This window comes from Cebidichthys violaceus, unplaced genomic scaffold (genome assembly GCF_023349555.1).
Source record: "Cebidichthys violaceus isolate CVI_PGR_0920_01 unplaced genomic scaffold, fCebVio1.0.p SCAF_28, whole genome shotgun sequence".
NCBI lineage: Eukaryota > Metazoa > Chordata > Actinopteri > Perciformes > Stichaeidae > Cebidichthys > Cebidichthys violaceus.
The window spans coordinates 2,780,326-2,792,200 of NW_027176461.1; the positions used below are offsets into that span (position 1 = coordinate 2,780,326).

The 11,875-nt window shown below is 41.3% G+C and overlaps 2 protein-coding genes across 3 annotated transcripts; both read right to left on the minus strand.

Annotated features, from left to right (window-relative positions):
* Positions 1-367: 367 nt before the first annotated feature.
* On the minus strand, positions 368-7,305 carry zbtb8a (zinc finger and BTB domain containing 8A). Its single transcript, XM_068721947.1, has 4 exons — positions 6,976-7,305; positions 4,798-5,678; positions 1,849-2,018; positions 368-1,607 (listed from the first exon to the last, which is right to left on the minus strand). The coding sequence occupies exons 1-4, from the start codon at positions 7,038-7,040 to the stop codon at positions 1,278-1,280; spliced, it is 1,446 nt and encodes a 481-aa protein (XP_068578048.1). The 5' UTR covers positions 7,041-7,305; the 3' UTR covers positions 368-1,277.
* A 520-nt stretch (positions 7,306-7,825) lies between these two features.
* On the minus strand, positions 7,826-11,875 carry gale (UDP-galactose-4-epimerase). 2 transcript variants are annotated; one of them, XM_068721637.1, is made up of 11 exons: positions 11,727-11,875; positions 10,797-10,925; positions 10,484-10,596; positions 9,618-9,731; positions 9,176-9,352; positions 8,977-9,090; positions 8,817-8,883; positions 8,624-8,709; positions 8,412-8,489; positions 8,071-8,185; positions 7,826-7,977 (listed from the first exon to the last, which is right to left on the minus strand). In XM_068721637.1, exons 2-11 carry the CDS (start codon positions 10,915-10,917, stop codon positions 7,913-7,915), a joined length of 1,050 nt encoding a protein of 349 aa, XP_068577738.1. In that variant the 5' UTR covers positions 10,918-10,925; positions 11,727-11,875; the 3' UTR covers positions 7,826-7,912. The 2 variants fall into 2 exon arrangements, with proteins under 2 accessions (XP_068577738.1, XP_068577737.1); XM_068721636.1 differs by having other exon boundaries at positions 10,484-10,599.

Here is an 11,875-nt window from a genome sequence, read left to right on the forward strand (position 1 = left end):
AAAAGTCATAAAAAAGGCTTACTATAACATTTAAAAAAAACAACATTAAAGGGCGTACTATAGCATGCCGAAAAAAGTCATAAAAAAGTCTTATTATGGTATGTCGATAGTCATAAAAAGTCATAAAAAAACCATAGTATTGTAAATTGAAAAATTCACAAAAAAACGTATAGTACATTGTAAAAGGTCAGATCATAGTGTGTTGAAAATAGTCTTAAAAAGATTATAGTATATTATGTAACAATAAGTCAGAAAAGGTTATAGTCCTAGCATAGTATGTCAAAAATATTCAATAAAAAGTCATAGCATTGTGTGGAAAAGTTATTAAAAATTCATAGCATAGAATGTCTTTGTATAGTCACAGAAAATGTCTTAAATTGTGATGTCATTGAATGTAAAGTTACGTAAATTACAATTACATAAAATCAGTGTAGAAACAATGTTATCGTAGCATTTTGAAAACACACAATCTGCATTTTATTTTATTTGTGTATTCCACTTTTTCTCTTTAAAAGTCCTGAGTATAATTTCCTTTTATAACATTCAATTGTACTTTCTTTCACACAACAATGGGGTGAAATGACACACAAACAGAAATTTATAAAATATCTTTAATGTGTCAAAAAGTAACAAAACAAACAAACAAATAAATTATAATTGGTTTTGTATCATAGTGCATATCATAATCAAACATAATCATAAAAACTGCATTTGTGTAAAATTGGGAAAAATCCGCTCTTGATCTTCCTTACAGCGAGTAGGGAAATAGCATTGGAGTCATTATTCTGTCCTTGTCACTTTGTTTTTACTCAAATACCAGCTTTCATCAAAGTAGAGCGTCCCAAAACGTAGCAGAGGTGTTCTTCCATGCATATGGAAAAACACAACTTTGAAAGAGTATCATTTAACCATAATACAATCAAAGGAAACACAGCTTTGGATACTGTATATCTTTAAGAAGCTTAACAAAAAGCACTCCACTTAGTCACAAAGGTCAATGTCTCATTTAAAATAAAGATTAACCAGTTGCATTTAAATAATAGACAACAAACAAATATCAAGTGTGTGTATTTATATTAGTGGATCACATAGTTTATGCATAAATTCTCTTGCATGGCTTAAGCTCACACACACGCACGCACGCACGCACACACACACACACACACACACACACACACACACACACACACACACACGCACGCACACACACACACACACACACACACACACAGGTTATTATTCCTGCATGCTGTCTGCACACACACTTTGGTTCCATTTCACTGCAGCTCCTCATCACTGTCGTCCACTTGTTGAATGATGAGGTCGGCCCCCGAGTCTTCAGCCAGGTCGTCGTCGTCGTCGTCGTCATCGGCTACCATCCAGCTCCTCTTTCTGTCCCCCTCCTCTTCCCCGTCCACCCCCAATAAGAGGGCCGGCTCCTCGCTGGCACTATCTAGACTGTCCATGGGGATGTCATCACAATCCACTTCCTGGATGCATGCGGTGCACATGCGGTAGCGTCGTGTGCCCTCACACACCACATGCCCAGTGTCCTCCGTCACCTGACACTTACACTTCCTACACACCAGCTTCCTGGCTTGATGTATCTGTGGCGAAAGAAGAAACACAAAATGTTTGCATCAAAAAGTTTTCCCGTTTGTGTTTCTGTAGCTGTATAAGAACAAAGGGGTTGTTGAAAACACTGATACACATCAGGAAACAATAGATCTTTGGTTTTTGTACCCTATGGCGCAGCCTGGAGTATAAGTTGTATCACAAATTCTATGTTTCTGAAGATGTTACAACAAAAATGAAGGACATTCAACTCCTGCTTGTAAATAAACATACCGTCTCAAAATGGCTACGAAGATGCTCCAGGCGTGTAAAGCGTTTATTGCAGGCCTGGCAGGGGTACGGCCTCTCCCCCGTGTGACAGCGCAAGTGACGCTTCAGGTCTGCCTTCCTTTTCACCGTGTGTGTGCAAAAGGGACATTTGAAACGCATAATGGGGTTGGAGTCTGCAAAAGAGGAAGAGAAACTGTTTAGAACTATGGCTTTCTGTTCATTCCTTGGACATGTAGAGAACTGGCTTCTTTTGAGGGGTACTCTCATGCTACTCTGCTGATGATATTATTCCTTTCCTCACTTCTCTTGACAACTATGTAGTCATGAAAAAATAGTTATACAGTATATATTGAAAAAAGTATGATAAATAAAGTCATAAAAAATCAAAATGTAGTATGTCTAAAAAAAAGCTTTAAAAAAAATATAGCATTTAAAAAATGTCATCAAAAAGTCATAGTATAGCATGTGGAAAAAAGTTATAAAAAAGTCATAATGTATGTAAAAAAAAATCAATAAAATATAGTATGAAGAAAAAAATGGAAAAGGCAATAGCATGCCAAAAAGAAAAAGTCAGAAAAAGTCAAAAGAATTAGCATGTCGAAAAAAGTCATACTAAAGAATACCAAAAAAAGTCATAAAAAGAATACCATAAAAAGTCATAAAAAGTCATAGAATAGCAAGTCAAAATAATCATATTATATCAAAAAAGTCATCGTATGTCGAAAAAATCATACAAATTAAAAAAATGTAGCATGTCGGAAAAGGTCACAGTATAGTATGTTGAAAAGGAAAATCATCAAAAAGTCAGTATAAAATGGCAGAAAAAATCATCTAAAAGGTTATGCCAAATAAAAGTCTTAGAAAAAATGCATAAAACAGTCTTATGTTCAAAAAATTCATAATATGTTGAAAACAAGTCAGTATAAATCATAAATCATCAAAGAAATCATAGTATTATATGTCGTTAAAAAAAAGTCATAAAAGAGTCATAGTATAGCATTGCTAAAAAAAGAGTCATAGTAAAGTATAACAAAAAAAGTCATATGATAGTATATCAAAAAAAGTCATGGTAAAGTATGTTTAAAAAAAACATCATTAAGTTATAACATAGTACGTTGAAAAAGTCAAAGCATTGTATGTCGAGAGAAGTAAAAAAAACAGTCATACTATATAGTACGTTGGAAAAAGTCATAGTATAGCAAATTACATTACGGTCATTTAGCAGACACTTTTATCCAAAGCAACTTACAATTCAGTATCTATCTACCGTAGACATTTTGGGGTTAAGTGTCTTGCTCAAGGACACATTGACATGAGACTAGCAGAGCAGGAGACGGGGATTGAACCGCTGACCCTCTGATTGAAAGGCGGCCCTGCTCTCCACTTAGCCACGGTCACCCCTCATGTTGAAAAAAGCTGCAAAAAAAGTCATAACATAGTATGTCTAAAGAAAGTATAACAAAAAGCCATGGTATAGCATGTCTAAAAAAAGTCATAGTATAGTATGCGAAAAAAAGTCATAGTATAGTATGTGAAAAAAAGTCATAGTATGTGAAAAAACACCATAGTATAGTATGTGAAAAAACACCATAGTATAGTATGTCGAAAGAAGTCATAAAAAAGTCATGGTATTGTTTTTGAAACCATTTCTTTTAGCTCTATTCTTATGTTTACAGCATTGTTGGGCAGTGAACTACTGTCTTATGATTCTGATCATATTGAACTCTTAGATCGTTTATTTTTGTGCCTTCATTTCGGCTTTGAATGGATATGTTTGCTCAAAAAGATGTGTGCTTTGTCTCGTAGAGGCGCTTCACATTGCATATGCCATGTCGTAAAAATGTCATATCAAAGTCAGTCAAGAAAGTCCTAAACACGTAATAGTATAGTTTTTCATAAAAAGTAAAGCATATCATAAAAAAGCCATAGTAATAACAAAATAGTATAGTTTGTCATAAAGATTACATAAAAGTATAGCATTTCATAATAGTGTGGGAGGTCAAAAAAAGTCTAATTTAATAGCATCGTATGTCATTAAAAAAGTAATAAAAAGTGTGATGACCCCTCCCTTCCACTAGGGGCCTGAGTCCTGTTTGCTGTCTTTTCATTCATTCAGGATGTTGATTGGCAGCTGAGCCTGGTGTGGTTCCAGCCATAAAAACACACCATCTGTACAATGGATCCCTCTCCTCTTCTTTGGCTCTCATGGCTGCTGATTTGTTTTGGTTGTTTAGTTTAGTTATGTGTCTTTAAATAAATGTGTTTTACTTTTACACTTGTCTTGTCTCCCTTAATGTTGCAGCCTTTGAGCCGGGTTGTAACAAAAGTCATATTGTAGCATGTCATAGAAGGTCATAGTATACAATGTTAATAGTATAGTGGTACCAAAAAGTGATTACAAAAAAGTCAGTATAATATGTCATAAAAAGTAATACAATAAAATAAAAATGTACAGTATTGTCTGACATGAAAATTCCTAGTATGTCACAAAGAATGTCACTAAAAGTCATAGAACAGCTTGTCACAAAAAGGATAGTATGTAACAAAAAGTCGAGTAGTGGCTGGGGGTTGGCGATGCACTCAGCTATTTTATAGCTAACAGCCTCTTCCGGCCGGGGGCTGGTTCAGTGTAGAGAGTGAGGAGTCAGGAGGCAGTCGATGGCAGTAGAAAACAGGCAATAAAAGGTGTTTTGAGGAAGTGTGAGTTTCTGCAACTACAAGAGGTCCTTGAGCATGTAGCCATAACTGGCCACTGCAGCAGAATGCGAGATTAGCCGTGGACAGACACAGAGGTGCACACTCACTCACATACACAGGCAAGCGATCTTATGATTCTCCTGGCGTAGAAACAAATTCATAGTATAGTTTGTCATCAAAAAGCTATAAAATGTCACAATGTAGTATGTCATAAAAAAGTCGCCCTTTAATTTTCTCACATACAGTCCAACTCACCTTTATTAAAGTGTCCAATAACACCCACAATAGGTGGTAGAGTAGCATACAGCTCCTCTGCCTTTTCGGCCTTTTGAGTCCTCGCCTCCTCAATGTCTAAGTCTTCAGGTTGGTTGGAACGATTGGATGCTCTCCTCTTGGTCCCCCCTTTACCTCGCCGGCGTTCTGATCCAGGCAAGGTGTACAGAGGGTCCTGGGGGTCCTGCAGGTCCTGCAGGTCCTCTGCATCTGCATTGAGATCATCAGCAGGGCTGCTTGGGCTAGTCTTCAGGGCTGAGGAAGATGACTCCTGGTCAGGGTCCTTCCCCATGAAGCCACACTGGGATCGTGAGTTGTCCCTGGTCCAGAGCGCCGGCGGTGGGCTGACAGAGCTGGGGCCTTGCTGCTGCTGCTGCTCGGAGGTCTCGTCTCCTACTCCACTGGTAAAACTGCAGGTCTCAGACAAGCTGATGCAGCGGTCACTGTCTTCATCTTTCACGCTGATGTCCAAGGAGGATTTGATGAAGTTTTTGCAGTAGTTGATGACATTGTTCATCTGCAGGTAGCTGGCTGCAGACATCACCTCAATCACATTGTGACTCGAGAGGTCGAGTTGGCCGGAGTAGATGAAATCCAGGATGACGGTGAAGGTCTCCGGGCTGAAAACGTCGAAAGTGGCGTTGACAGAGTCAGACAGCCCGTCGGGCCCCTGAGACAGCAGCATGCGGAAGTAGCCGCTGCTGGCGAACAGGACGTTGCGGTGGGCCCTGAAGAGCTGGCCCTCCACCAGCACACTGCAGTCACAGAAAAGCTCCTGGCGGCGCTGCTGGTTGAGCTGCTTCAGCAGGCTGCTTTGGTGAGCCACCGTGATGTCAGCAGTGTTGAACCACCTCTGAGGCTGCCTGCAAGGAGACAACATGATAGCACTCACACTGGTTGGGCATGCAGCATAGACCGACTTGTTCTGCAAGAAAATAACAGAACAAAGAGGCCTTGTAGACACTCATTACTGAAATTGAGAGACTTGTATTTGATCCTGAATTAACAAGCGATGACTTTATATGTATGAGTCTATATACATACATAATACATCATTTCAATTTTACATATCAAGGAGGAAAACATGCCCTCGTGGAGTGTGATTCGCGGGACATCTGACCTTATCATCAGCTTACCTAAAAACACGGTTATGCTACAGACCCCAAATATTAAAATCAGGTCACATAAACACACCAGTGACACCCCATTGATGTAGCTGTCAATTCTCCCCTGTCTTTGTTTCTGCCCTGGACTATCTCCAGCTCCGCAGACCAATCCGCCCACCAGGCTTTCATTCTGCCCCGTGATTGGCTGGACGAGCAATCAATCACAATCGTCTTCTAATGGGCTACACCCGACTCCAGTCGGGGAGCGTCGGGTGGCAAAACCCTGTAATCATCCCTGAGGGAAGCCAAAGCGCGCATGAAATCTCTGATGCTACAAACGCAACAGACTCACGGGAAGTGAAAATAAAAGCACTGTGGCCGGGCATGGCATCCCAAGAGACACAAATTGCCGCAACCTCAAATGCAGAATAGTTCTTCTTTTTCCTATAGTAACCTATTTAGCCATCCTCACGCAGCCTAGACTCTGAATTACACGCATTCATTATTAATTATGCGATGCTTGCTGACAGGATCCACAGCGCCCGATAACCCACGGTGCAACGCCCGCAAGACTCCACAGTGCTCCTAGTGTCACGCAAAAAACAAGACTAGTATCCTAATCAATCTATTCTCCCATAATTCCGGCGTCGGTCGACCTACAAAACGACATAAGAGTGCTGCAGTCCTGCGAGAGAAAAGCGGGCAGCGACGCACCAGAACAGCCCAGTCTGTCCTGGAGCGACGCCCACTTCAGGCTCCAGCCAGCACACAATAGAAAAACAGACACAAACCTCCAGCAACTGAGCATGCTGAGCTGATAAATGCATATATTCACATATGATATCATAATAAGCACAAGACGCGCTAATAACGCCCGTTTTCCTTCTAAAGACCACCCCCCTCTCTCCTCGCCGGAGGTCCGGAGCGCAGCGAGCAGCGAGGAGGATTTGCCTGCTGCCCAAACCCAGCGACTCTTTCCCAGGCGTGAGGTGTCGGTAGGACCCGCTTACGCCCCACGCCGTGATACCCCCTGACAAAATCCATCGATACTCACTGGTGACTTGATTCACCCGGCGCCCGATAGAGTCTACTCGCCCCCAAGTCTGCCACCATTTCCATTTTTTTTTTTAAATTTCTTTTGCGTTTTTTTTTTTCTCGTCCAGGGTCCACAGTCAGGCACTTCCTGCTCAGCCCTAAAGACCGAAACCCGGTTAGAGCGACTGGAGCACTGTGCTGACGTGGGTGTTTATTAACTGGGTGCCCGAGGGTTCAAGGAGCCATTTAAAGCCCTAGTGCCCCGTTTAAATGCAGTGTACTGTGAACAGAATATTAATATCGGACACCTAATCCCCCAGCTCTGTAAAATTATGCAATATTTCTACAGTAGTTCTGTAGGGATTTTTCCTGTGATACTCAAACCCTTAAATGACAATATCATATTGGTAGATGTGTTTTATCTGCCTTGGCATGACTGTGATAATGTTCCTGTGTTGCTCAATAGTGACTTTTCAGTAACCACATCATATCCTCAGGTGATCTGCATATTTTACTGGAATATTGTTATGGCTTTGTGTCACTGAAGAATTTTCATTTCATCTCATAATGTAGTCAGCACTTTAACAGTCAATTTCCCTTAATTACTATCATTTGAAACAGCCCGGTTTCATAATGGAGTGGAATTGAAGGCTTCAGTTTCCTGTCAGAAAATGTATTTATTCTTTCTCGTATATATGGCTCACAGATCAATACATCAATAGAGAAAATATCCATTATTAATATATAATTACAACAGAGAAATCAGAGACATATGTTTCATCTAGTGTAAACAGTAAACAAGAACCATTATCATAGAACAAATAGAAAATTAAACATGACATGATTAAACATGAATTATGGTGTTTATAAGTTGTGCAAAAAATGAGGATGCTGATGGTTGGCTTTGTCCCGGTGATTTGGAAGACGATTGACAACAACGAACTGCAGGAGTCGCATCAAGAGGCGGTGCCATTGGAAAATCCAGTGGGATTCGTGGACTGCCAGCGCCACAGGTCCTCACCTACATGAGTATGAAATATAACATCAGGATATTATCTAATCTTAAAATCCTCTATAAAATACATGTAGGTTTTTGCAGTGTGTCTGTCCTTACACATTCTTTCCAGGTCAAATTGGGCCTTCCAGCCCAGCTCCTTCTCCGCTAGACGAGGGTCAGCGTAGCAGGATGCTATGTCTCCTCCCCGACGCGGGGCGATTTTGTATGAGATCTATGGAGAGGACGCACTCATTTTAAGTTTAATTGACAAAAAGGAAAGTGGTTTAGCCTGAAAAGTGAATCAGCTTCCATAGTCAATGTCGGCTTTGCCACCCTTTAACTCCCGGGATAACATGATGTATTGTGGTCACGGCTCCAAGTCACTCAGAAGACACAATGCAACCGCTGACCCTGAAGACAATTCACTTTGGAGAGAAAAGAGCTCTTCTGTCACTCACCTCTCTCCCGGATGCCTTCTCCATGGCTTTCACCATCTGGAGCACAGAGTAGCCTGTACCCGTTCCCAGGTTGTAAACCTACAGACGCAACAATGCACACATGCCAGCACTACCGTGAATACCTCAATCATGCTTTCACGGCGTGCACAATGAACCAGAAAATGACTGAAAATGCGTTTTATTTTCTGCTCTTCTCAAATTCTCAAATTTACCTGGCAGCCACCGTTGTCCTTCAGCTTCTTCAGAGCTGCTATGTGTCCTTTTGCCAGATCTACGACGTGGATATAATCTCGCACACCTGCCAAGAGAAAGAAAACCTTGAGCTCTCACCGCCCAAAAAAAAGAATATTTCAAAACCACAATTAAATCTGTGCACCGCAATTAAAAAGGTCTTTTCCCAAATACCTGTCCCATCAAGTGTGTCATAATCATTCCCAAACACGCTGAGGCACTTTCTCCTCCCAATGGCAACCTATGGGGGAGATAAATTAAGCAAACAATGTGAAATCATCCATTGCATGCTCTGCTCTGATCTAGCGGCGTATTTGGCAGAGAGTTCATGTACCTGAGCAACATATGGCAGCAGGTTGTTGGGGATACCCTGAGGGTCCTCTCCTATCTGGCCGGAGCAATGAGCTCCAATTGGGTTGAAATAACGCAGCAGCACTGCATTCCAGTCCTGCTGACACAGAGGCAATAATGAGACACCGTATAACACATGCGAGTGTGCCTCTGCGAGTGCCTTTCTGCCTCCTGACCAGTACCTTCTTGGCTTTACAGTGGTCGATGATCATCTCCTCAATGAAGAACTTGGTCTTGCCGTAGGGGTTGGTGCAGCCGCCCACGGGGTGCTGCTCATCGATGGGAAGGTGCTGAGGGTCTCCGTACACCGTGGCTGAGCTGCTGAAGACCAGATTGTGCACCCTGTGAACCTGCATCACCTGGGACGCATGCAAACAAACACGCCGCACGCACATACAGTCAGCAGTTTAAAGCGCACACGCACATGCACCTTAGGAGTAGGATTAAACGCAGAGTTCTGTGTATACAACAGTTATGAAGGGTGCAGTGCTAGGATTAGCTGACATGGTATCAAATGAACACACGCTGCCATGCACTCAGAGAGCAAAAAACAAGTACAAATAAAGATCAGTTCAAAAATGAAGAGCGAAGAGCTGATTTTAATGGACAAAAGTGCAAACTGACCTCAAGCAGGTTCATGGAGGCAGTGAGGTTGACTCTGTAGTAGCGCAATGGCTGCTCCACTGACTCCCCAACAGCCTTCAGTCCAGCGAAGTGCATCACCGCACTGAAAGAATGCTGCAACAGATACATATTTAGGCATGTGTGATGGGTTTTACTAATGCCAAAGGACGTTTTTTTTATTTTTTTATAACAAATGTGCCCATGCAGTATGGTAGCATTGTCACGTTACCTATTTTTATTGCTACCTGAGCATGTATGGTGGCCAGCAGGGACATTCTTTGGTATATAAAAAACTAAAAAGCAGTCTATACAAGCTAAGCGTGGAATTGTATGAATAGTGATGCGTTCATTAGATATAGACAGTGTTTCAACCACCACTGACAAAGTCTCCCAGCATTTATTCAATCATTGTATGAGCTGATTTATGAGGAAAAAATGTGTGCAGTTTATTTTTACATTTGGAGAGATCAGATTTTGGGGCTGCAACTAACAATTATTTTCATTATCCATCAATCTGACAAATATTTGCTTGATTAATCAATTTACCAAATTGTCTGCAAAATGTCAGAAAATGGTATAAAATGCCTCTATTATTTCCCAGGGCCAAAGCTGACATATTCCAATGGCTTGTTTTATCCAACCAACAATCCAAACCCAAAAGATATTTCAGTTTATTCACGACAAAGAAAAGCAATAAATTCCTTACATTTGAGAAAAGCTCATTTTGGGCATTTAATTATTTGCTTATCAAAATAGTTGCAGGTGATTTTTTTTGATTGACTAAGCAATTAAACAGGTAATTGTTCCAGCTCTAATAAAGCTGGTAAATAAATTGATTAATAAATCAACTGTAATAACTTTCTGACCTTTTTGAAGAGTTTTTCCAAGCCAGCTCGGTCCAAAAGATCTAGTTCATGAAACTCAATGCTGGTGTCCAGGAGCTTCTCTATCCTACGTATGCTCTCTGGCACATCCCCTTCTCCTCCATTCACAACAGGATGTAGCAGGTACACACACACACACACACACACACACACACACACACACACACACACACACACACACACACACACAAGATATGAGTACCACTCCACTGCACTAAACAAACAAACTCACTTGGAACTGCCAAGTTTATGATGACGTACAGAGTTTCATCAGCCTGTGTTTGAGGGAGCTTACCTCTGACAGCGTTGCTGAAGTTATCTACCACGACTGGCTGGTAACCCGCTTCGATGAGCTCCAACACGCAGTGACTCCCAATGTAGCCTCCTCCACCTGTGACCAGCACCTTCCCTGACATTCCGTCACCTGGCAAAAATACAACACACAATCTAGTCCATATACGCTCAACCGTCCATTCAAAGCCCTGTTGTCGTTATTCCAGTTGGCGCGCTGTGGTACCTGATTTTAGAAGGCGCAGAAAGACTTGTGCACACTCTAGATCGCACCTGGAAAGTTTGCTAGACCCACTTGACAGATATGTGACCCACCCACATTGTCCCACGTCAGCCGGTTCAAGCCTGAGCCTGTCTAACTACATAAAACCGTTATGGTGCCTGCAAGATACGTCAGTACATACTACTGTTCATTGTTGGGAGCTATTCTTATCTTTTGAGAGGGCACACCTTTTAATTGACTCTAAAGAAGCCGCAGCTTGTAATTTTATTACTCATCCCATTCAAAGCTATTGCCATGAACAGTATAGGTCACTGTTGAATGCTGCATGGGAATGGAATTTGCTCTAACATACACTCATCTATGCCATTAAAGCTACGTTCTTAAAACTCTTCTAATTTTACTCACTACATAATTATATTCTGTGCATTGAGCCATACTATACAATGAAAACAAATAGATTAATAACGGTCTGTTTGTATGTTTAGCCTATCAATATCAAACGATAACATTTGTTTTTAATATCAATGTCAATATCAATATGTCACCGTGTAGCCTAACAGTTAACCCACTGCCTCTTTGCCAATTACACTCAAGACTGAAGAAGTAAAACTTAAGTCTAACCCAGTGAGCGAAGGTACAACTTCCCTGACAAACTGTCGAAATGAGACCTCATGTAAAGGAATGACTGAGAATGTCAGAGCAGAGACTTACTGAATTTCCCGATAAAAGTGTGAATTCTCGTCCCTGGCAGAGTCACCAGATGAAACTGGTCAGGAGAAGCAGGTGAAGTGTGTGTGAGGACAGAACGAAGGTTTATCTGTCAGTTCATTTAGTGGAGTCTCCTCTCTCTCCTTCAGACG

What these genes read in the sequence shown, in the direction of transcription:
- zbtb8a (XM_068721947.1), bottom strand. Translation starts at nt 7,040, where the DNA reads ATGGAAATGGTGGCAGACTTGGGGGCGAGTAGACTCTATCGGGCGCCG. An exon ending in CCGGGTGAATCAAGTCACCA is followed by an intron (nt 5,679 to 6,975) that starts GTGAGTATCGAT and finishes GTCTCCTTGCAG; the next exon opens with GCAGCCTCAGAGGTGGTTCA. An exon ending in TTCGTAGCCATTTTGAGACG is followed by an intron (nt 1,608 to 1,848) that starts GTATGTTTATTT and finishes CTTTCGCCACAG; the next exon opens with ATACATCAAGCCAGGAAGCT.
- gale (XM_068721636.1), bottom strand. Translation starts at nt 10,917, where the DNA reads ATGTCAGGGAAGGTGCTGGTCACAGGTGGAGGAGGCTACATTGGGAGT. An exon ending in CCTCCATGAACCTGCTTGAG is followed by an intron (nt 9,353 to 9,617) that starts GTCAGTTTGCAC and finishes CATGCGTCCCAG; the next exon opens with GTGATGCAGGTTCACAGGGT. An exon ending in AGAAGGCATCCGGGAGAGAG is followed by an intron (nt 8,186 to 8,411) that starts GTGAGTGACAGA and finishes TCCTCTCCATAG; the next exon opens with ATCTCATACAAAATCGCCCC.